Source organism: Mobula hypostoma, chromosome 16, assembly GCF_963921235.1.
Source record: "Mobula hypostoma chromosome 16, sMobHyp1.1, whole genome shotgun sequence".
NCBI classification, from domain to species: Eukaryota; Metazoa; Chordata; class Chondrichthyes; order Myliobatiformes; family Myliobatidae; genus Mobula; species Mobula hypostoma.
Genome location: NC_086112.1, coordinates 1,569,823 through 1,595,805, shown reverse-complemented (window position 1 = coordinate 1,595,805; position 25,983 = coordinate 1,569,823). Strand labels below are relative to the sequence as shown.

The 25,983-nt window shown below is 42.8% G+C and overlaps 2 protein-coding genes across 2 annotated transcripts in view; one reads left to right on the top strand and one right to left on the bottom strand.

Moving 5' to 3' along the window:
• The window catches only part of arsk (arylsulfatase family, member K), a 49,358-nt gene extending 45,538 nt beyond the window's left edge, over window positions 1-3,820 (top strand). Inside the window, exon 8 of the mRNA XM_063069270.1 lies at window positions 1,798-3,820. Coding sequence (XP_062925340.1) covers window positions 1,798-2,078 — 281 coding nt within the window. The 3' untranslated portion in view covers window positions 2,079-3,820. The remainder of the gene's footprint in view (window positions 1-1,797) is intronic.
• Window positions 3,821-5,802: 1,982 nt separating this feature from the next.
• On the bottom strand, window positions 5,803-6,972 carry LOC134357505 (probable G-protein coupled receptor 150). Its single transcript, XM_063069128.1, has one exon. It carries the CDS (start codon window positions 6,970-6,972, stop codon window positions 5,803-5,805), a length of 1,170 nt encoding a protein of 389 aa, XP_062925198.1.
• Between the last annotated feature and the right edge of the window lie 19,011 nt (window positions 6,973-25,983).

Genomic DNA, 25,983 nt, shown 5'->3' with positions numbered 1-25,983 from the left:
AAGGTGTTGTTCCTCCAACCTGAGTGTGGCCTCAGCATGACAGTAGAGGAGGCCATGTATTGTTATATCAGAATGGGAATGGGAAGTGGTATTAAAACAGGTGGCTACTGGGTGATCCCGCTTTTACTGTCTGACAGAGCATACGTGCTCAGCGAAGTGGTCTCCCAGTCTACGTCGGGCCTCAACAATATACAGGAGGCCACACTGGGAGCACTGACACAGTATATAACCCAAACAGACTCACAGGTGAAGTGTCACCTTACCTGGAAGGACTGTTTGGGGCCCTGAATGGTCGTGAGGGAGGAGGTATAGGGACAGGTGTAGCACTTGTTCCGCTTGCAAGCATAAGTGCCAGGAGGGAGATCAGTGGAGGGGGACAAGTGGATAAGAGAGTCGTGTCGGGAGTGATCCCTGCAGAAAGCAGAAAGTGGCTGACTGACAGGAGGCAAAGAATAGGAATAAAGGGAGCCTTTTTTGGTTGGCTGCCGGTGACTAGTGGTGTCTGCAGGGCTCGGTGTGGGACTGCTTCTTTTCACATTATATGTCAATGATTTGGATGATGAAATTGATGGCTTTGTGGGCAAGGTTGTGGATGAGCCAAAGATAGGTGGAGGGGCAGGTAGTGTTGAGGAAGCAGGGAGCCTGCAGAAGGATTTAGACGGATTGGGAAAATGGGCAAAGAAGTGGTAGATGGAATATCATGTGGGGAAGTCTATGGTCATGCACTTTTGGTAGAAAGAATAAAGGCATAGACTATTTTCTAATGGGGAAGAAAATTCAAAAATCAGAGGTGCAAAGGGACTTGGGAGTTCTCGTGCAGGGTTCCCCAAAGGTTAACTTGCATGTTGAATTGTTGGTAAAGAAGGCAAATGCAATGTTAGCCTTCATTTCAAGAGGACTAGAATGGAAGAGCTAGGATGTAATATTGAGGCTTTATAAGGATCTGGTCAGATCGCACTTGAAGTATTGTGAGCTGTTTTGGGCCCCTAATCTAAGAAAAGTTGTGCTGGCATTGGAGAGGATCCAGAGGAGGTTTATGAGAATGATTCCAGTAATGAAAGGATTAATATGAGGAGTGTTTGATGGATCTGGGCCTGTACTCACGGGAGTTTTGAAGAACGAGTGGGGAATTCATTATAACCTATCAAATACTGAAAGGCCCAGACAGAGTGGATATGGAGAGGGTGTTTCCTTTCATGGGTGAGCATTCAACCTGGATGTCACAGCCTCCAATATAGGGACATCTAGTTAGAATGGAGATGAGGAATTTCTTTAGCCAGTGGATAGTGGATCTGTGGAATTCATTGGCTCAGATGACTGTGGAGGCCAAATAATTGATTATATTTAAAGTGGAGGTTTATAGCTTGATTAGTAAAGGTATCAAAAGGTACAGGGAGAAGACAGGAGAATGGAATTGAGAGGGAAAATAAATCAGCCATGATGAAATGGGCCAAGTGGTCTAATTCTGCTCCTATGCCTGATAGTCTTATGGTCTAAGGTGAATGTTGCCACTCAGCACTGTAATGTTGAACGCTCAGTTTGATCCACAGTTGTGTTTGTCTATTTTCCCAAACAAAATGTCAGGAAAGGATAAAAGCCATTTTGCCAGTCTGTGCTGAACTACACTTGGTCCCTACCTGCCTGTGGAAAGCCAGTCTTGCTGACCACAGGTTTTTCCCTCCCAGAATCTGTGTTTGAGAATGGTAACCATCTTCAAAACCTTTGCCATTATCTACCCTTCTGCTATGGTTGATTTTTAAATTGTTTAATGATGATAATGCTTTTTTCTCCATTCAGATTTGATTGCTGATCCAGATGAATTGATAAATGTGGCGACCAAATACACAAAAATTACAAGCACTCTCAATAAGAAACTTCGCTCCATATTAGATTACCCGGAGGTATCCAGATCTGTTCATCAATATAACAAGGTTCAATTCAGCAAATGGAAAGAAAGCCTGGGAAAGAATTACACAAATGTCATTGCCAACCTCCGATGGCACCAGAGCTGGCAAAAGAATCCTGCATTTTATCAGAAGGCAATTGAAAATTGGTTAAATTCAACTATTGGTGTATAGTTTTCCATGTATTATTACCTACAAGGATCCATGTCTAGTCGTTTTCACTTGTCTGCTTGCTGAACTTTGGAGATAGTAGATATCGTCCACAAATATGAAGTCAGAAACTATACACTCACCAATGAAAAGCAGGTCTACCCTCCTTGGCCTTCTACTTTCACAGCAGGGGTTCCCAACCTCAGTTAATTGTAGGGGTGTATGGTATAAAATAGGTTGGGAACTCCTGCTCTAGGGGTTTGTCAGACCCAATCTCAAACTCCTCTATCCAGACCCCTCACCAAATTCAACTCACCTCAAACTCCACACCTCACACTCAACTCAAGCAACTGTCCTCAAACTCCTCAGCTGAAATTGATTCTCAATCTCCACATCTCACACTCCTCTCCTCAAACTCCTGACATCCAACTCCTCAGGTCAATTACCTCTTATCAAACACCTCTTGTCAAACACTCTCATCAAGCACCTCATCTTCAATTTCCTCTCCTGAAATTCCTCACTTTTCTCCTCAGATGCCTCCCCTCTAACTCCTCTCCCCCTTAAGTCTGGATCACTTTCCCTGTCACCCTTGTCTGGATCGCTTTCCCCACCTCTCCACCCCCCCCACCTTAAGTCTAGATCTCTTCTTCCATCCCCCTAACTCTGGATCTTTCCCCCCACCCCCTGTCCCCTCTTTGCCTCTGGATCTCTTCTCCCATCCTCTTTTGATTCCAGATCTCTTTCCCCCCACCCTATACCCCCTCTGACTCTGGTTCTCTTCCCTGCTATCCCCCTTTTGACTCTGGACCTTCCCCTCCCACCCTCCTTTTCACTCCAGATCTCTCCCCTCCCCCACCCCGCCCTTTTGACTCCAGCTCTCGATCCCCATCCCTTTAACTCCATATCAATTATAGTCACAAATGGGATGCTCTGACTTTAGGACAATTTCCCCCTCAGTTTCTGTATCCCTGTCACACAGTTGACCAGAGTATCCTGAAATGCTTCCTATTTGTGACAGTGATTGGATAGCTTCAATCGTATGTATTTGAACAGGAGTGGAATCACCTGTAAAGACCTTGAGTTTCATCATGCACCATTATATTTGCAATGTTCCAAGAACCTGTCGTTAACTTTGTTATAATTCCTATCTGTTTGGTATTTTAAAACAATATCATTCAAACACAGGTACTGATATTTGAAATTGATGCTGTGATAAACAACTCCACCTCAACTCCCCGTCTCCCCATCTCTTTCCCATCCCCCTTAATAGAAAATGCCTAACGATCCAGTAAAGTATTGAAATGCCTAAAACCAGACATTTCATTATTCTTTTCATGTAGTAGTGCTGCAGTGATTTTATTAGTAGTGTACAAATTATTCATTGATAATTGTTGTATTGACAGCCCAGAGTTTGTGCTTTTGTTGTAAACTGCTGTTACTCTAGTATTAATTTCTGCTCAGCATTTCAGAGAATGTCGTGACATTATCTGGGAGCATTTATGAAACAAGTATTTGCACAGAAATCCATGTGAGGTGACCATGTAACTTGTATATTTTTCTAGTTCTCATTATATATCATATTGTTGTAGAGACATTCCAGATCCAGTTGCTATTTCACATTTAATCAGTAGTTTATTTATCCATTAATGACTTCCCCGGCTCGAGTTTACATATTTCTCTATGTTACAAAACAGAACTGTTTCGTGGACTAATCAAATTTGTAAATACAGTATATTAATTTGTGAGATTTACTTTGAATAAAACAACTGCACAATAACTCTACTGTACTTATTCTTCATCAACATCACTGAAACATTTCTCTGCTCTTCATGGCTTTGCTGCTCTGGAAACTTGTGTGCATGTCAAATGTGATGTTGCCTGCATTACAGTTGTGTTACAACAATGACTGCACCTTAAAAGCTATTTACTTGGCTGGAAACTCCTTTTGGACATGTTGAAGATATGAAAGATATAATGTCATTGAAAGCCATTTTTTTAAATGTAGGTAAACCTCTTGCTATTAGCACATTCTGTTGGGCCCTGGTGTCCACATGGATTACTGGTCATAATCATTGTGGGTTCATTTGCCTCTGTAGAGACATGAATGTGTAATCAAAGCTAATACCCATGAAACAATCACTGATTCCATCCTTCAACAGTGATGTTAAATCAAAGCACTTTTAAGGCTACTTGTAAATAATTTCCAAAGCATTCTATAGAAGCAAAATGGTGCTTTAGTCATATCAGTCTTTCAGTTAATATCACAATAATTGTATATTAAATGTGATATTGATCTTCGTGAGATCAGGCTGTATGCAAGTTGATGACTGATTTTTCCCCCAATACATTATGTATTAGAATTTCATAACTGAAATCAAGAAAGGTCCTAATGTTAACATTTTAGTGTAGCAGCTACTGTAACACCATTACAGTGAGCCAGATTCAATTCCGCTGTTTTCCAATGAATCTGTACTTCCTCTGTGGAATGCTTGGGTTTTCTCCGGGTGCTCTGGTTTCCTCCCACATTCCAAAGGCCTACCAGTTAGTAGGTTAATTGGTCATGTGGGTGTAAACAGGTGTGTTTGGGCCGGAAGGGCCTGTATCTTCAAATAAGAAATAGGATTTCTGTATTGAATTATGAACCAGGAAAAAAGGCACAACAGAAACACAAACTGAAAGTTGTCTTTCAGTAACAGTGAACTGTGAATTCACCAGGAAAGCTGAGATTGCAGGTTGGCAAAAAAAAGAATGAAAACTGGAGGATCCATATTGTCTAACCAGATTTTCCTGACTTATTTTTTGTTTTACTTGGCAAGTTAAAGGACAAAGTCCAAAACTGCAAGAACTGAATAATAACTTACACTGTGTTAGGTTTCTTCAGCTTTGCCCCAGCCCCCACACCATTCTGTGTAACAATTATTGGAAGTACTGGGGGATCAATGGTTCCAATTTGTCCTCTTCTTACCTTTGAAGACACGCTGCTAGAACGACCGAAAAAGGAAGTGTGTGTAGCCCCTGATGAAGGGTCTCAGCTGAAAACATCCATTCTTCATATCTCTCCAGATGCTGCCTGACCTGCTGGGTTCCTGCAGCATGTTGAGTGTGATGCTTTGGATTTCCAGCTCACAGGGTGGGTGGGTGTGTGTGTGTGTGTGTGTGTGTGTCCTTATCAGCTACAAGGCAAGAAATAAATTGAAAGATTACAGTTGGTTTAAAAATGAATAAAAACGTTACACCGACAATGTTTTCTTTACAAAAAGGCGTAAAACAATTAAATGCTCACTTTCAAGCAGAAAGATAACAAAGTTATTGGTATTTCATAGTTTCGGAATGTCGATGTTGACTCTGAATCTACTGTTAAGTAACTGACAGTCGGTGCACCCGGGATTCTTACAAAATCTCATTGCATTGTTAGGAGGATCCTACGATCAAAATATTGGTGGTAGTTTCCAGAATAAGTGGATTCCCAGTCCTGTGAAGTCGAATACGAGCAGCGGAGCCCTAAGAAGCGATTAATGTCGATCATCACTGTATCGGTAATAGAACGAAATATGTTGAATAGCTGAAGGAATAACGATTTAATAGAAGGAAAATGATCGAATACTTAATTGTTTTACATTTGTTTTCCAACTTGAAATGATGCAAATAATGGAATTACACAATTTACCGTCCAATCTCCACGAACAATAACAGAAACAGTGTCAATTGAGCGAGGCACTCGACACAGAAAAGTTTGACAGATGCAGTCTCACAGGCTGGAGACGGGAGACGAGCCGTTGTCCACAGAAGCTGAATGGTGAACCGTGTCATCCTCGAGAGAGATGATGCTGGTGTCCTCCAGCCGTTTCCCAACTGCGCACAATTCCCTGTGGAATGTTTCCTCTCTACAGCCTTTCAGGCACGAGAAACACACTCTCTTCTCCAGTCGCCTTAAGTGGACGTTGTCGGTCCTGAAGAACAGATAGACATATGGGTTGACTGCGCTATCGGAAACCACCAAGATTCCAAGGACCGTGATTAAGTCAGTGTCCGCCTCTGTTATTGTCCCAAAGGCAACTTTCATCTCTAAAATAAAATAAGGCAACCTACAAATTATAAAGGATATAATAATTACTAAAGTCATCTTCAAAGTCTTTATCTTGGCTCTTGGGATTGAGCTTCTGGGAGCGATGGTTGGAATGAATCCATTGCGCTGTGCTTCCATTGCGCAGTTTTCGATGAACGATGCTCTCTTCCAAACGGTCCACAGAATTCTTATGAAGGCCACGCACAAAATGCAAAAGGGAGTAAAAAAGACCGTAATAGCTCCAAATATTGTAAACATTTGGAAGTGCCATTTTGGCATCTGACTAAAGGTATTGAGGCATTTCCCGTTTCCTTCCTGCGTGGTCAGTGTGAAGATGAACGTCTGGGGAGCTGCGAATATGAGAGCGCAGATCCACGACATAATCGTTAAGATGTTAGTGGGGAAAGGGCTGTCCCTTGGGTTGACTGTGGCGTGGTGCCTTTCCGAAGCGATCGTCGCTATAATATTCGAAGAAGCAATCAGTCCAAAGACCTGGAAGACTTTGGAAAATCTGCACGCGAGATCACCAACTAGCCAGGCATCTTCCAACATCTCCCAAACGACCTGAGAGAGCAAAGTCATGATAGATACACAGAGGTCCGCAGCCGCCAGGTTAGCGACGAGGAAATCAATTTTCCGCGTCTTCCTTCTGCTGCCGCAGATTTTATATACCACTGCCAGGTTCCCCATGAAAGCCAGGGTGAAAATGACGGTTACGGAGATGATCCTGGTCCGTCTTCGGTAAAACGGGGCTTCAAGAACTTCGCTTACATTACTTAATGCATCTCTAGTCCACATTAGCGGGGAGAAGTTGGCTTGAATCGCATTGTCCAAAGTTATCGCCGTCTCCATTACACTTAGTCGGGTTATAAATGAAACTCGGATCGTTGTGAAATTACTTTCGCGGGTAGCGCGTTAAAATCGGAAGATTTCTATCTGCGTGTTTTACCCGCGGCATCTGACAACGCAGAGGGATTAAACTAACCCAAGTAGTTCACATGGGCGGCAGAACATCTCTGACGTCCTCACGGTGAGATGCGCTGGCTTTCTCTGCCTGTCATTTCACTGAGAGATGACACTGAGAGATTTCACTCGCTCTTATCGCAGAGCCGTCGCTTTGTCGCCTCGGGTGATGCTACTGTAGTCTAGTGTTTCAGACTTCTCGTATGAGCGGATCGGCGACACGTGCGGGTGCCGTTTCTGAATTAAAAACTAGACCAGGGACCACTTTTTACCAAGTTTCAAGTACTGTATGTAGAAGAGGCCATTGTTCCAGAAAGCCCTGGTACTCTATGTTTAAACAACTACCACTTTTGAAAAGATTGTTTGAATTAGCAACTCTTAGATAGGCATAAGGATGATAGAAAGATGGAGGGCTGTGCAAGAGGGAGGAGTAAGATTGAACTTCCAGTCGGTTAAAAGGCCGGCACAACTTCGTGGCCCAATGGCCCTGTATTGTGTTGTAAAGTTCTATGTTAACACAAGACATGATCTGCAGGTGCTGGAAATCCAAGCAACACTCTCAAAATGCTGGAGGAACTCAGCAGGCCAGGCAGCATCTATGGAAAAGAGTACAGTCGACATTTCAGGCTGAGACCCTTCATCAGGACTGGAGAAAAAAGGATGAGGAGTCAGTGTTAGAAGGAGGGGGGAGAGGAGAAATGGTGAAGGGGTGGGGGGAACATTACCGGAAGTTCGAGATATGATGTTCATGGCATTAGGTTGGAGGCTACCCAGACAGAATAGAAGGCGTTCCTCCAACCTGAGTGTGACCTCACTGCGACAGTACAGGAGGCCATGAACCTCCACTCCATCTGCCAAGAGCGGAATTTCCCAGTGGCCATTCCGACATGAGTGTCCATGGTCTCCTCTACTGCCATGATGATGCTACTCTTAGGGTGGAGGAGCAACATCTCTTGTTCTGTTTACGTAGCCTGCAATCTGATGGCATGAACATCGATTTTTTCTTCTGGTAAAAATTTCCCTCCCCTCCCTTCTTCGTTTCTTCCCACTCTGACCTCTTACCTCCTACTTTTCTCCTCAACCGCCTACCACCTCCCCCAGTGGCCCTCCTCTTCCTTTTCTCCCATGGTCTACTTTCCTCTCCTATCACATTCCTTCTTTTCTGCCCTTTACCTTTCCCACTCACCCAACTTCACTTGCCCCTTCCTTTCCTGTCCTGATGAAGTGTCTCGGCCCAAAACATCATCTGTTTATTCCTCTCCATAGATGCATGTCCAACGTTCTGAGTTCCTCCAGCATTTTGTATGTGTTACTGAAGATTAGAGGGTGTTCTCAAAATTACATTGAAAACTCCAAAATCTCCGGCAACAACTGGGAATTCCTGTCCACTAGCCACTCAAAGTAAAGAGGAATGTAAAAGAGTGCCTGAAGGCTTTGTGTGTCAATGCAAGGAGCATTCGTAATAAGGTGGATGAATTGAAAGTGCAGATTGTTATTAATGATTATTGTATAGTTGGGATCGCAGAGACATGGCTCCAGGGTGACCAGGGATGGGAGCTCAACGTTCAGGAATATTCAATATTCAGGAGGGATAGACATGAAGGAAGGGGAGGTGGGGTGGCGTTGCTGGTTAAAGAAGAGATTAACGCAATAGAAAGGAAGGACGTAAGCCGGGAAGATGTGGAATCGATATGGGTAGAGCTGCGTAACACTAAGGGGCAGAAGACGCTGGTGGGAGTTGTGTACAGGCCACCTAACAGTAGTAGTGAGGTCGGAGATGGTATTAAACAGGAAATTAGAAATGTGTGCAATAAAGGAACAGCAGTTATAATGGGTGACTTCAATCTACATGTAGATTGGGTGAACCAAATTGGTAAAGGTGCTGAGGAAGAGGATTTCTTGGAATGTATGCGGGATGGCTTTTTGAACCAACATGTCGAGGAACCAACTAGAGAGTAGGCTATTCTGGACTGGGTTTTGAGCAATGAGGAAGGGTTAATTAGCAATCTTGTCGTGAGAGGCCCCTTGGGTAAGAGTGACCATAATATGGTGGAATTCTTCATTAAGATGGAGAGTGACATAGTTAATTCAGAAACAAAGGTTCTGAACTGAAAGAGGGGTAACTTTGAAGGTATGAGACGTGAATTAGCTAAGATAGACTGGCAAATGACACTTAAAGGATTGACGGTGGATATGCAATGGCAAGCATTTAAAGGTTGCATGGATGAACTACAACAATTGTTCATCCCAGTTTGGCAAAAGAATAAATCAAGGAAGGTAGTGCACCCGTGGCTGACAAGAGAAATTAGGGATAGTATCAATTCCAAAGAAGAAGCATACAAATTAGCCAGAGAAAGTGGCTCACCTGAGGACTGGGAGAAATTCAGAGTTCAGCAGAGGAGGACAAAGGGCTTAATTAGGAAGGGGAAAAAAGATTATGAGAGAAAACTGGCAGGGAACATAAAAACGGACTGTAAAAGCTTTTATAGATATGTAAAAAGGAAAAGACTGGTAAAGACAAATGTAGGTCCCCTGCAGACAGAAACAGGTGAATTGATTATGGGGAGCAAGGACATGGCAGACCAATTGAATAATTACTTTGGTTCAGTCTTCACTAAGGAGGACATAAATAATCTTCCAGAAATAGTAGGGGACAGAGGGTCCAGTGAGATGGAGGAACTGAGCGAAATACATGTTAGTAGGGAAGTGGTGTTAGGTAAATTGAAGGGATTGAAGGCAGATAAATCCCCAGGGCCAGATGGTCTGCATCCTAGAGTGCTTAAGGAAGTAGCCCAAGAAATAGTGGATGCATTAGTGATAATTTTTCAAAACTCATTAGATTCTGGACTAGTTCCTGAGGATTGGAGGGTGGCTAATGTAACTCCACTTTTTAAAAAAGGAGGGAGAGAGAAACCGGGGAATTATAGATCGGTTAGCCTAACGTCGGTGGTGGGGAAACTGCTGGAGTCAGTTATCAAGGATGTGATAACAGCACATTTGGAAAGCGGTGAAATGATCGGACAAAGTCAGCATGGATTTGTGAAAGGAAAATCATGTCTGACGAATCTCATAGAATTTTTTGAGGATGTAAGTAGTAGAGTGGATAGGGGAGAACCAGTGGATGTGGTATATTTGGATTTTCAAAAGGCTTTTGACAAGGTCCCCACACAGGAGATTAGTATGCAAACTTAAAGCACACGGTATTGGGGGTAAGGTATTGGTGTGGGTGGAGAATTGGTTAGCAGACAGGAAGCAAAGAGTGGGAATAAACGGGACCTTTTCAGAATGGCAGGTGGTGACAAGTGGGGTACCGCAAGGCTCAGTGCTGGGACCCCAGTTGTTTACAATATATATTAATGACTTGGATGAGGGAATTAAATGCAGCATCTCCAAGTTTGCGGATGACACGAAGCTGGGCGGCAGTGTTAGCTGTGAGGAGGATGCTAAGAAGATGCAGGGTGACTTGGATAGGTTGGGTGAGTGGGCAAATTCATGGCAGATGCAATTTAATGTGGATAAATGTGAAGTTATCCACTTTGGTGGCAAAAATAGGAAAACAGATTATTATCTGAATGGTGGCCGATTAGGAAAAGGGGAGGTGCAACGAGACCTGGGTGTCATTATACACCAGTCATTGAAAGTGGGCATGCAGGTACAGCAGGTGGTGAAAAAGGCGAATGGTATGCTGGCATTTATAGCAAAAGGATTCGAGTACAGGAGCAGGGAGGTACTACTGCAGTTGTATAAGGCCTTGGTGAGACCACACCCGGAATATTGTGTGCAGTTTTGGTCCCCTAATCTGAGGAAAGACATCCTTGCCATAGAGGGAGTACAAAGAAGGTTCACCAGATTGATTCCTGGGATGACAGGACTTTCATATGATGAAAGACTGGATGAACTAGGCTTATACTCATTGGAATTTAGAAGATTGAGGGGGGATCTGATTGAAACGTATAAAATCCTAAAGGGATTGGACAGGCTAGATGCAGGAAGATTGTTCCCGATGTTGGGGAAGTCCAGAACGAGGGGTCACAGTTTGAGGATAAAGGGGAAGCCTTTTAGGACCGAGATTAGGAAAAACTTCTTCACACAGAGAGTGGTGAATCTGTGGAATTCTCTGCCACAGGAAACAGTTGAGGCCAGTTCATTGGCTATATTTAAGAGGGAGGTAGATATGGCGCTTGTGGCTAAAGGGATCGGGGGTATGGAGGGAAGGCTGGGGCAGGGTTCTGAGTTGGATGATCAGCCATGATCATACTGAATGGTGGTGCAGGCTCAAAGGGCCGAATGGCCTACTCCTGCACCTATTTTCTATGTTTCTATGTTTCCCTGGCACCTTTCTGTGTCTATGTCCTCGATGGCGGGTAGGCTGATACCCGAGCTGCATAGGGCGGTTCTGACCACCCATCGAAGAGCCTTCCTGTCCGCCTTAGTTTTCTGTACCAAGCAGTGATGCAGCTTGTCAGGATGCTCTCTACTGCACACCCAAATTAGATACACATTTACATTTATTGTAACATGCATGGTGTTTGATAATGATTGCCGGAACACTGCCCAATTGTAGGTTGAGCGGTGAGGCAGTGTATCTCCATAAGACATCAGAGCAGAATGAGGCCATTCAGTCCATCGAGCCTGTGCTGCCATTCCATCATGGATGATTTATTTTCCCTCTCTATTCCATTCTCTTGCCTCTCCCCGTAACATTTGCTCACCCTTACTAATCAAGAATTTGACAACCTTCGCTTTAAACATACCTGAATACTTGGCCTCTACATCCGTCTGTGGCAATGAATTCCACAGTTTCACCACCCTCTGGCTAAAGAAAATCCTCCTCATCTCTGTTTTAATTGGACACCCCTCTGTTCTGAGCCTGTGCCCTGTGGTCCTAGACTCGCCCATTGTATAACATGGAAACACTGAACTTGTGAATCTTAATTATTGTGGTTGTCAGAGGGCAGACACTAATGAGGAGCCTGCTTATTGTTACTTTTTCTCTGATGAATAATGCATGTTCTGAGAGTTTGAAGAAAATTAAAATGAAGGATAAGAGCTAATTAGACAAGTACTTGATCTCTGTGAGTGAAGCAAAGGCAGCAGGAAATTTTAGCTGCAGCTGTGATCTGTTCCTCCTGTCAACATCTAAGGTCAGGTAATAATTTTCTCATCTGCATCATTAATGCAGTAGCCATATCAATTATTATTTTAAACTATCCCTCCATATGAGAGGTACATTGATGTCCTTGAAAAAACCCTCTGAGGTTGCGATTGCAAAGAATGACAAGAAAGACTCACTGATCCAATTCAGAAGCAGAATTCTAACATTGATATTGGTTTCTTGTCTGATTGGTGAAATGAGGACCATAATCTCTATCCTGGGTTAAAGAACTGGGAGTTCAGCTCTGATAAATGCCGAGTGAGATTTTTCCAATATTTTCCCTGTCTTTAGAGTTCTCTCACTGGACACACAATCATTTCTTATATTTTCCCTGTGTTTAGGGTTTTTTTCACGGAACACACAATCATTTCCTTTATTTTCTGTCTTCAGGATTCGTTCATTTTGTTTGCCTTATTTACTCTATCGTATTTGCTTTTATGATTTCTCCTTAGCCGCACATTATTCATGATAAGATCACAAGCTGTAGAAACAGAATTGGGCCATTTGGCCCATCAGGTATGTTTTGATGTGAAGTTAATTTCAGCGCTTTTTGGTGGTAACAACCAGGTACTACAGAAAGCTTTACTATGAGGAAATACCAGATTAAAGAAATAGACCAAATTAAGAAAAAAGGTTTAAATGTTCATTTTATTTTCAAAGTATGCATGTGGAATACAACTCTGATATTTGTCTTCACCAGCTAGCTATAAAATACAGAAAGACCATGAGAGTTGATGAAAGACAGTAAGACAATAAGATATAAGAGCAGAATTAGGCCATTTGGCCCATTGAGTCTGCTCTGCCATTTCATCATGGCTGATCCAATTTTCCTTTCGGCCCCAGTCTACCCGTAGCCCTTCAAAGAAAAGACATTAACTCTCCCCGTCACGAAAAAGAAAAGAAACAAAATTTGCAGACCCCAAAATCCCCGACCCTCTCCCTCACAGAAAAAAACAGCTACAATAACAATTCCCCACCATCCCCTCGCAGAAAAACCAATAACAATCCCCGACCCCCTCGCCCGCCAGAAAAGAACAGCGAAAGTAGCATCAAACCCCTGACCCGCCCATGCACAAAAAATTAACAGATCAGCCTCTGCCAATCGGCCACAAGAAAATAAACGGTGAAAAACTGAAGGAAACCAATATAAAGTACAGTTCAAAAATCACAGAAATCTCAGAATATCGGAAACATCTTTTCATCTGCATAGAGATGAACGCAGTGCAGCCGCATAAACTCAGTCCTTCTTAAAGAGCGACCTCCATCCCGGATCTGAATGCTGGCGATCTGGGTCCAAACGTACCAATCCATCCGCTGACCATCATCACCACAGTGGCCCCCTCCGCCCTTCCCTTGACACTTCAATCACCCTCGCCACTTCTCCATTGACTTTGTTTCAGCTACTAATTTGGGAATGGTGCTCAAGTTATGAATGGGTTTACAGAATGTTGTTTGACCAAGTTCATTGATCCAGAAAAGGATTATTTTAGAGGTGAAGAAGATGGCATTCAATCAGGTATCAAATTCAGGTTCAAATCTCATTCAACCATACATGAATATAACAAAATGAAACGGTGTTTCTTTGGGCCCAAGGTGCAAAACACGTTACCAGCAGCACACAGCACAATATGGTTACTATTACATAAAACACACAGGTATAAAGAAAAAAAATCATATTGCTGAAGTCCCTGAGTCGTGTGAGTCTCGGAAGGTGTCGGGGTCCAGCTTGTCCTTCCACTGAACAAGCACTGGAGGGCAGCAGGCAAACACGAGAGAGAACGTGGGAGTGCAGCAGTGAGTGAGCACCGGCGAGCCCCAGTCCCCAGCCAAGCACATCCACAGAGGCTCCTTCTCTGGTAGGACGATTCAGCTGCTACTCTGAGTCCAGGGCATATGACTGTAAACACAGCTTCTATTTCTTCAGTAATCTCAGGGCCGAGTTAACTTCCATGCAAATAAAGAGCAGAAAAGAAGCAAGTTGCTTTGACAGCACAGCATGTCAATATCTTTGCTTCTTAAAGGAATTACACAACCACCTCCATTCAGAATGCAATTTTATAGCCTTAAATTTTTTTTTAAAATGAAGACTGCTGATCAGGTGCTGAGAATGAAAAATGCCAGTGGGCAATAATTTTAAGGGAAATGTGATTCTTTTGTTCTTCCACACTTTTCCAATAATTCATTCAGAAAAATTATTTAATTCCTATCTCATGAAAAATGTTTTCATGTTGCTGAGATTTCAATTTGCTATTTTTCAGGACAGTAACTTATTTCAGAAAAAGGCAGAGAAAAGATGGCCACATAGGTCCATAGGGTGGTTAACAAGGCTTATGGAATAACTGCTTTTATTAGTTGAGGCATTGAGTTCAAAGTTAAGAGATTATGTGGCAACTTTAGAGAACTCTGATTAGGCCACAAGTGGAGCATCGCATACAGTTCTGATCACCCCACTATAAGAGGGGTGCCAAGGCTTTGGAGAGGGTGCAGAAGAGGTTTACCAGGATTAGAGGGCATCATGAGAGGTGGACAAATTTGGGTTGTTTTCTCTGGAGTGGCGGATGCTGATAGAGGTTTATAAGATTAAACAGAGTAGATGGAGTTTCTTTTACCCAGGGTACAAATGTCTAATACCAGAGGGTATGCTTTGAAGGTGAGAGGGGGTAGACTCAAAGAGGATGAGAGGGGTAAGTTTTTTACTCAGAGAGTGGTGGATGCCTGGAATGGCTGCCTGCTATGGTGGTAGACGCAAATACATTAGCGGCTTTTAAGTGACGGTTAGATAGGCACGTGAATATGAGGAAGGTGGAGTGATATGAACATTGTGTAGGTATTAGAGGGATTAGTTTGGGTTTTTTTAAATTTACTTTTTAGTTGATTTGGCACAACACTGAGGGCCAAAGGGCCCATTCCTGAGCTGTACTGATCTACATTCTATGTTCAAACACATTTTGAATTCAAAAGTCAACAATAAAGTTTAGGAACTCAGATGGTTGTTCGTCCATCGTAGACATCGATGAGGACCTCGACACCATAATGATGGTGTCAAGACTAGCGCGTGACTTGGATTTAAGTGAGGGAGAGTTGCACAGCGTCAGCCTCACTCTCTCTTCCCAATTCCCATCTGGATCCAGTGGCAAGACAGAGTCTAGACGGCTGGAGATGGGACTAGGCGCAGTGGATGACCAGGATGTCTTCTGTGTCTTGTCGTGCTCTACACGTTCCACGACGCTTGCAGAGACTGCCTTCGTGACCGTTGGAACTTCCGCTGGTCTCGTCCGCTCAATCCGCCAGAGTCTGTCTTCACATGCTGGGATAGACAACTCCCTATCTCACCGAGGGTTTGAGACCCGTCGGCTACCCTCACCTGGTTTAGCCGGCTTGTCGAAGCCGTTGCCCGGGGTGTGGCCGCTGTCGCATGCAAACAGCTACGGGGAGCCACAGGTGAGAGCTGAGTGCCAGGTGGGGACCAAAGGTGGAGTATCCGCCCTGAAAAGGACACGACATGTTCCCCCACCAGAGGTGCTACCCCTCCCTGAGGAACTCAGATACATCACCACTAATGATGTAAATGAATCAAATTCTCTAATTATTTTAATTAGACCATCCAAAACTTGAAAGCTTAGCACATATTTCTCATTATGTGCAGCTTTGTTGACACCAATTTTAATACACTGTATGTAGAACAATTTATTACCCGCAAACCTCTGTGAAATACATGGTTGACAGTTATTACATGCTGAAGAGTGGAGGATAGTCAACGCTGCTGATTTCTGCTGCAAACACTTTCAGCAATAATCATTGAATACCATCAGAAAAATAAAGCCTGTTTACATATTTTCCTCTTTGTCAGCTTGGAAAAATGGGATCCCTTCATAGCATCAGGACCAGAGCAACACACACAAAATGCTGGAGGTACTCAGCAGGTCAGACAGCATCAATGGAGCAAAATAAAGAGTTAATGTTTCGGGACAAGACGGTGGTTCAAGAATGAAGATGACCATTTTTCATGACCGTAGTCATGTCTAAGGCCACCTAATTCGAACAGGCTATGGATGGAGTATAAGAACTTTGCCTAAGAATTAACTCAGTTGCATTTTTTCTCAAAAAGGCCAGTGTTGCTCTTTTGCCATTTTGATAAATTTTAGCATAACAGGTACTAGTTTCATTGAAAATATATTGTGCTATGTTCATATTGAAAGGATGAAGACTTTCAGAGTGTTTTTTCAGACAAACCTGGTGTAAAAGGCCATCTTTACTTCTATCATTGCAATAAGGAAAAGTAGAACAATTAGATCTTAAAATGCAGCCCCGTAAATGACATTAAGTTGGGAAGTTTGTGGCACTTGATTTTAGTTATCTGTAGGCCTCTCAGTTGGTCCACAAAACAATTGTGAACAGATTCATTGTGCGGGTTTTCTTTCTTTCTGATTTTTCCTCCTGATCATGATATTGTCTAATTCTTCAAACTCAATTGCTTGTTTCTAATGGAGATTCATTCTTTACATTGACATGCATATCGGTTGCCAGTGCTGCTGCCTTTTCCCTGTTGAGTCGGTGAAACAAAAACAAATTCCTTCAAAACTCCCACTGCCTTTTTACCTGTTGGAGTTGAGAAAATATTATTATTCAAGAGGGCTCATTAATACAATAAAGGACTTGTTGGAAATTGATGAATTTCTTACCTACCATACAAATGATTATTGCATAAACTAAGTTAACGATGACTGTTCTTGCAGGAAAGGAGTTTGCAATCAGCAAATCTTCGTGCCTCATCTTAAAACAAAATCATTGATATTAACAGAGTCAAAAATGTTCAGCTTAAAACTGCCAGTGATGGGGTTTAGTGAGGGTATGTTGTATACATTGGACATATCCTATGGAACTGCCAGTGTCGGGGTTAGTGAGGGTATGTTGTATACATTGGATATATCCTATGGATCTGCCAGTGACAGGGTTTAGTTAGGGTACATTGTATACATTGGATATATCCTATGGAATTGCTAGTGACAGGGTTAAGTGAGGGTATGTTGTAGACATTGGACATATCCTATGGAACTGCCAGTAATGGGGTTTAGTGAGGGTATGTTGTATACATTGGATATATCCTATGGAACTGCCAGTGATGGGGTTTAGTGAGGGTATGTTGTATACATTGGATATATCCTGTGGAACTGCTCCTCATCTTTTTATTCTGCAGTTCCGCTGAAGGGTCTCAGACCAAAACGTCGACTGTACTCTTTTCTACAGATGCTGCCCAGCTTGCTGAGTTCCTCCAGCATTTGTGTTTGTTGCTTGGATTGCCAGCATCTGCAGATTTTCTCCTGTTTGTGATATAAATCCCAGTGTCAGTGTTTGATATCTCGTGTATAACTCTCAGTGTCAGTGTCGGATATCTCACGTAGAAATCCCAATGTCAGTGTTGGATATCTCACGTAGAAATCCCAGTGTCAGTGTTGGATATCTCACGTAGAAATCCCAGTGTCGGTGTTGGACATCTCACGTAGAAATCCCAGTGTCAGTGTTGGATATCTCACGTAGAAATCCCAGTGTCGGTGTTGGACATCTCACGTAGAAATCCCAGTGTCAGTGATGGATATCTCACATAGAAATCCAAGTGTCAGTGCTGGATATCTCATGTAGAAATCCCAGTGTCAGTGTTTGATATCTCACGCAGAAATCCCAGTGTCAGTGATGGATATCTCATGTAGAAATCCCAGTGTCGGTGTTGGATATCTCACGCAGAAATCCGAGTGTCAGTGCTGGATATCTCACGTAGAAATCCCAGTGTCAGTGTCGGATATCTCACGTATAAATCCCAGTGTCAGTGTCGGATATCTCATGTAGAAATCCCAGTGTCAGTGTTGGATATCTCACGCAGAAATCCGAGTGTCAGTGTTGGATATCTCACGTAGAAATCCCAGTGTCAGTGTTGGATATCTCATGAGGAAATCCCAGTGTCAGTGTTAGATATTTCACGTATAAATCCCAGTATCAGTGTTGGATATCTCATGTAGAAATCCCAGTATCAGTGTTGGATATCTCATGTAGAAATCCCAGTGTCAGTGTTTGATATCTCACGTAGAAATCCCAGTGTCGGTGTTGGATATCTCACGCAGAAATCCGAGTGTCAGTGCTGGATATCTCACGTAGAAATCCCAGTGTCAGTGTCGGATATCTCACGTATAAATCCCAGTGTCAGTGTCGGATATCTCATGTAGAAATCCCAGTGTCAGTGTTGGATATCTCATGTAGAAATCCGAGTGTCAGTGTTGGATATCTCATGTAGAAATCCCAGTGTCAGTGTTGGATATCTCACGCAGAAATCCGAGTGTCAGTGTTGGATATCTCACGTAGAAATCCCAATGTCAGTGTTGGATATCTCACGGATAAATCCCAGTGTCAGTGTTGGATATCTCACGTAGAAATCCCAGTGTCAGTGTTGGATATCTCATGTAGAAATCCCAGTGTCAGTGTTGGATATCTCACGTAGAAATCCCAGTGTCAGTGTTGGATATCTCATGTAGAAATCCCAGTGTCAATGATGGATATCTCATGTAGAAATCCCAGTGTCAGTGTTGGATATCTCATGTAGAAATCCCAGTGTCAGTGTTGGATATCTCACGTAGAAATCCCAGTGTCAGTGTTGGATATCTCACGCAGAAATCCGAGTGTCAGTGCTGGATATCTCACGTAGAAATCCCAGTGTCAGTGTCGGATATCTCACGTATAAATCCCAGTGTCAGTGTCGGATATCTCATGTAGAAATCCCAGTGTCAGTGTTGGATATCTCACGCAGAAATCCGAGTGTCAGTGTTGGATATCTCACGTAGAAATCCCAATGTCAGTGTTGGATATCTCATGAGGAAATCCCAGTGTCAGTGTTGGATATCTCATGTAGAAATCCCAGTGTCAGTGTTGGATATCTCACGTAGAAATCCCAGTGTCAGTGTTGGATATCTCATGTAGAAATCCCAGTGTCAATGATGGATATCTCATGTAGAAATCCCAGTGTCAGTGTTGGATATCTCATGTAGAAATCCCAGTGTCAGTGTTGGATATCTCACGTAGAAATCCCAGTGTCAGTGTTGGATATCTCACGTAGAAATCCCAGTGTCAGTGTTGGATATCTCACGCAGAAATCCCAGTGTCAGTGTTGGATATCTCACATAGAAATCCCAGTGTCAGTGTTGGATATCTCATGTAGAAATCCCAGTGTCGGTGTCCGATATCTCATGTATAAATCCCAGTGTCAATGATGGATATCTCATGTAGAAATCCCAGTGTCAGTGTTGGATATCTCACGCAGAAATCCCAGTGTCAGTGTTGGATATCTCACGTAGAAATCCCAGTGTCGGTGTTGGATATCTCACGTATAAATCCCAGTGTCAATGATGGATATCTCATGTAGAAATCCCAGTATCAGTGTTGGATATCTCATGTAGAAATCCCAGTGTCAGTGTTGGATATCTCACATAGAAATCCCAGTGTCAGTGTTGGATATCTCACGTATAAATCCCAGTGTCAGTGTTGGATATCTCATGTAGAAATCCCAGTGTCGGTGTCCGATATCTCACGTATAAATCCCAGTGTCAGTGATGGATATCTCACGTATAAATCCCAGTGTCAGTGTTGGATATCTCATGTAGAAATCCCAGTGTCAATGATGGATATCTCATGTAGAAATCCCAGTGTCAGCGTTGGATATCTCACGTAGAAATCCCAGTGTCAATGATGGATATCTCATGTAGAAATCCCAGTGTCAATGATGGATATCTCATGTAGAAATCCCAGTGTCAGCGTTGGATATCTCACGTAGAAATCCCAGTGTCAATGATGGATATCTCACGTAGAAATCCCAGTGTCAGTGTTGGATATCTCACGTAGAAATCCCAATGTCAGTGTTGGATATCTCACGCAGAAATCCCAGTGTCAGTGTTGGATATCTCACGTAGAAATCCCAGTGTCAGTGTTGGATATCTCACGTAGAAATCCCAGTGTCAGTGTTGGATATCTCACGCAGAAATCCCAGTGTCAGTGTTGGATATCTCACGTAGAAATCCCAGTGTCAGTGTTGGATAGCTCACGCAGAAATCCCAGTGTCAGTGTTGGATATCTCACGTAGAAATCCCAGTGTCAGTGTTGGATATCTCACGTAGAAATCCCAGTGTCAGTGTTGAATATCTCACGGATAAATCCCAGTGTCAGTGTTGGATATCTCATGTAGAAATCCCAGTGTCGGTGTCCGATATCTCGCGTATAAATCCCAGTGTCAGTGTTGGATATCTCACGTAGAAATCCCAATGTCAGTGTTGGATATCTCACGCAGAAATCCCAGTGTCAGTGTTGGATATCTCACGTAGAAATCCCAGTGTCAGTGTTGGATATCTCACGTAGAAATCCCAGTGTCAGTGTTGGATATCTCACGTAGAAATCCCAATGTCAGTGTTGGATATCTCACGCAGAAATCCCAGTGTCAGTGTTGGATATCTCACGTAGAAATCCCAGTGTCAGTGTTGGATAGCTCACGCAGAAATCCCAGTGTCAGTGTTGGATATCTCACGTAGAAATCCCAGTGTCAGTGTTGGATATCTCACGTAGAAATCCCAGTGTCAGTGTTGAATATCTCGCGTATAAATCCCAGTGTCAGTGTTGGATATCTCATGTAGAAATCCCAGTGTCGGTGTCCGATATCTCACGTATAAATCCCAGTGTCAGTGTTGGATATCTCATGTAGAAATCCCAGTGCCGGTGCTGAATATCTCACGTATAAATCCCAGTGTCAGTGTTGGATATCTCATGTAGAAATCCCAGTGTCAGGGTAGTATAACCCAGTATCAGGAAAATGAATCTCAGGGTTGTATATGGTAACACACGTGCATTTTGATAATAAATTTACTTTGAACTCTGAGTATTTATTTTATTTAGAGATGCAGCATAGAATAAGCCCTTCTGGCCCTTTTTGCCACCCTGCCGCAGTAACTCCAACAATCCCCAGTTTAACTCTAGTCTAATCACAGCACAATTTACAATGACCAGTTAACCTACAATCCAGCATGTGTTTGAACTATGGGAGGAAACCAGAACACCCAGAGGAGATCCACACATTACATGGGGACGACAAACAGAAACTCCTTGTAGAGAGGACAAACAGAAACTCCTTCCAGGGACGACAAACAGGAATTCCTTCCAGAGGACACTGAGATGGAACTCCACACACCCACGCCCTGTGTTTCTTGGGCAGCTCTTTTGTACCATTCCAAGCTAAAGGTGGAGGTAGCAAGGGCTGAAAGTTTGCTGTGGGGTGGCAGGAAACTGGAGATGACGTCGTAACTGGGCTGACTCCTGCAGCGTATTCCCTTTACACTCAGATCCTTCTGAATTACCAACACCTACCAATTACTCACCATTTGAAATAGTGTTCTACTTGCCACATTAATATCCACCTGCTTTGTCCCTGCTTATTCATTTAACCTATCTCTATACCGTGAAGCCGTTCTGTATCCTTTGCAGGGCCCAAACTGCTAAGCATTTGAAAGAAAATATAGTGGTTGGAGGTCCTGTACTGTGGTGTACTCTTCCAATTAAAACAAGAATTGTGTTCAGTTATAATTAAATTGCAATTCTGATATCTTCCACTAAGAGTCAACAGTATAATGGGGGTGTAATTAATGATTGATTTTAAAATCCTGTGCAAGGATTTTTGTCAATTAAAGGTTGAGGTTGCCTCTCCATCGATTGGTATTTCTAATGACAGTTCCTTTGATTTAAATGAGAAGTATCCCAACAAACAGTGAGCTCACAATAACAAATCGCACACAATATGAAATACCCTACCGGGAGACAGGTTTGAACTGGTGCCTGGGCTACCATCATTTGCTGGGAGCTGAGATGCCAATTTGCCACTTTCGGAAGGATTTGTGTCTGTAGAAGTTGAGGTGCTGATCTGCTGAATTTGAAGATATTGGTCATTCCATTAGCAAGCTCCCCATCATCGTGCACACTCATGACTTTAGATATTACGCTTCTTGATCGTTTTAACACTGGGTCCCTTTTCTGTGGTGAAATGATAGTGGTCAGTTATGGACAGAGCAAATTGATCAGGCAGTGCATGAACAAATGGTCAAATAGATCAGACAGTGTCACACCGAGACCAACAGAGCCTCCCCACTCCCTCTGCCTTCCTGCCTATCCTGCTTATCCTGTCGATACAATGCGTATCCTGGGACATTAGGCTCCCAGCTGTCGCCTTCTTTCAGCCATGACTCAGAGATGCCCACACCATGATACCTACCAATCTCTAACTGCACTACAAGATCGTATACCTTATTCCACTAACTGTGCGCATTCGGACATAACACCTTCAGCCCTGCTTGCATCACGCTTTCTGATTTTGGCCCCCAATAACACTTCAACTCATCCCACTGACTACAGTTCTGCCCCATCATCTGCCTGTCCTTCCTCACAGTCTCACTGCACACTGCACCTACTTGTACACCAACTGCCCCATCACTCCAGTTCCCAAACCCCTCCCAACAACCCCGGCAAACCTGCCCGCAAGGTTATTGATGCCCCTTGTCAGATGTAACTCTCATATTTTCCCCAGAGGAGATCCCAATAATTTAGAAACTGAAACTCAGTCCCCTACACTGATTCTTCAGCCACGCATCGATCTGCCAAATCATCCCTTACTGCCATGTGGCTCAGGCAGCAATCCACAGATTACTACCCTACATTTCAGTTTTCTATCGATCTCCCTAAAATCTCTCTTCGGGATCTTCTCACCCTTTCCACCTACGTCATTACACCGATGTGTACCAAAACTTCTGGCTGCTCACCACCCCCCTGCAGAATGCCATGGACCTGATCTGAGACATCCCTACCCTGGCACCTGAGAGATAACATGCAGGTGTCTCTGTTACAGCCACCGAATCTGCTTTCTGCTCCTCTAATTATGGAATCCCCTATCATTACTGCACCCCTCTTCTCCCTCTCCGCCCTTTCTGAATCAGTTCCAGAGACCTGGTCATACCAGAGGAGCTCATGCAGTATTTGCACTGAGAGTATCTGATCTTCACTGAACAAAGGCTGTAAACCATTTGTGTCCAGGATTTGCCATTCACCAGGAATCCTTGCTGAGGTAATAGACAGAGTTTCCCAGGATTCCTTGCTAATATAATAGGTCGAATTTCCCAGGATTTCATGCTAAGGCAACAGGCAGAGAAATACAGAAAGAGTCATCCTGATATAATTTTCCATTAAAATTATCATGCCAAATGTCTTTAATTGTTGTTTAATGTGTGTATCATTGATGTTCTGTCTTTCATCTGAATTAATGTGGCTGTGATGCTGTTGACAGCAAACTTTTCTCATAACTGTAGCCCAACATACTGCTGAAAATGACAGTCATGGTGACCTGACTTGAAATACGAGATTCCAAGCAGGGACTGACCTACAGTGCCCCCAAAACTGCTCAATTTAGCCAAGGTCTGTCTGCATTTTCTAGCAGGCTCAGACCTAAAGACCACAGTTAGGACAATAAATCCACTGGGATCTCAAATGGACAAGCTTTAAAATGTCCATCGGTGGTACATAACTTGCATCCAGTATATTTTACTTTGTTAGTTTATATTTTCTTGGGAAATATGAAGGAAATTAAATAAATCTGAGCATGATTCCTTATTTATCAGAGCATCATAGAGACATACTGCATAGAAACAGACCGTTCGGCCACCAAATCCACACCATCACCTTCCAGTTAAATTAATCTTCCATCAACAGAAGAGATTCCGCAGACGCCGGAAATCCAGAGCTGCTGGAGGAACTCAGCAGGTCAGGCAGCGTCTATTGAGAGGAATAAGTAGTCACATTTCAGGTGAAGGCCCTCGACGAATCTGAGTTCTGAAGAAGGGTCTTGGCCCAAAACATTGACTGTTTATTCATCTCTGTAGACGCTGCCTGACCTGCTGAGTTCCTCCAGCATTGTGTGTGTGTTGCTCAAAATTTCCAGCCTTTGCCGAACCTCTTGTGATTCAGTAATCATTTTATCCAAAGCAAAGAAATCTACTCAATAGAATCAATGAAACATCACACCGCTTACCTAAAGGAGAAATCACAAATGACCCATCAAATTATCTTCCCATTACTTGATTTCAAAACTATATATGAAATAGTAACATCGTGCATCTCGCACTAACCACCACTCACTTAGATAACCACAATGTACTTAGCGAAGAGCAGAAAGGATACTGTAAGAGTATGAAAGGATGTAAAGAACAACTGATAATAGATATTGCAATTTGAAACCAAGTCTGGCAGGAAGGCAGACATTTTTCATGTTGTTATATTGACTACCAAAAGCATTCTATGAACTCATGATTCATAGAAGTTCTTAATATATACAACCTGCACCCAATCATTTGATGGTGCATTGGCATACTAAAATCACTCTATCTCTTAACAAACAAAAAAGAACAACCACCATTTCAAAATAAACCAAGGCATTCTCCAGGGCTCTCTAATTTACTGAATCAGATGAAAATAGATTATCAAATCAGGAAAAAACAAATGTTACCTTGACATACCTTCTATGCATGGACGATTTGAAATTATACCCTCCTTCGTCAGTAAAGGTAAAGCAATTAATTCAAATAGCAGAGCTATTTTCGCAAGATATAAACATGAACATTGGACTAGGTAAGTGCAGAACTTAAACATAAAGGAAGGTGCAATAGAGCTAGTAGAATATAAAACAGAGCAGCAGGATACAACACAACCGATGGGTGAATATGAAACATGTAAGTATCTGGGATATCAACAAGCAAAGAAAATAGATCCTACTGTGATAAAGGGAAAACTTATGACAGAATTAATTTCAAGGTTTAAGAAAATCTGCCAAAGAGAGCCGAATGGTAAAAACAATTAGGCCTACACAGCAATATCTATGTAAATCTCCAGAAAGCCACTCTACTAAACACCACTGGAATAGCTGGACACTTCCTAGCAATTAAAATATGAGTGTGCTTGGTTACACCCATACCTCAGATTTTTACCAGCTTGAGCTGAGAAAATATAAAAATACAATAATAATAAATAAATCTACAGGAACATGAGATCAAGAGTCCTTGAAAGTGAGGCCATTAGTTGTGGGAACATTTTGACGATGGGCAAGTGAAGTCATCTGAACCTGGTGGCATGGGTCCTGACGCTCATGTACCTTCTACCAATGGCAGCGGTGAGAAGAGAGCATGGCATGGATGGTAGACAATCCCTCCAGACCCAGCAATATCCTTGTGAGTCGTTTCTACACTCTCTTGAGCTTAATCCATCCTTTCTATATATGGCACCAGGACCACGGACGATACTTCAAGTGCATTCTCGCCAATATCTTGTATTTCTGCCCTGGTTATTGAAAGCAAGTTTTTCAGATGACTTCTTCACTACCCTGTCTAACTGTGTTGCCACTTTCAGGGAACTATGGACTTGTTTCTCTGTTCTATAACATTCTCCATGGTTCTGCCATTCACTGTATTGTCCTGCCTTGGATTACAGTAACTTCACAATATGAATTGCTGGACATTTATTTGAGTTAAATTCCATCTGCCAGTTCTTTGCCCAATTTTTCAGCTTGTGCAGGTTGGTTCTCTGGTAACCTTAGACACACATTTCCACTGTCCACAATATCACCAACATTGGTATCATTCATAAACTTCAGTAAGGCCTTTCACAAGGTTCCACACGGCAGGTTA

Excerpts from the sequence above, each read along its gene's own strand:
- LOC134357505 (XM_063069128.1), bottom strand. The coding sequence starts at position 6,972 with ATGGAGACGGCGATAACTTTGGACAATGCGATTCAAGCCAACTTCTCC.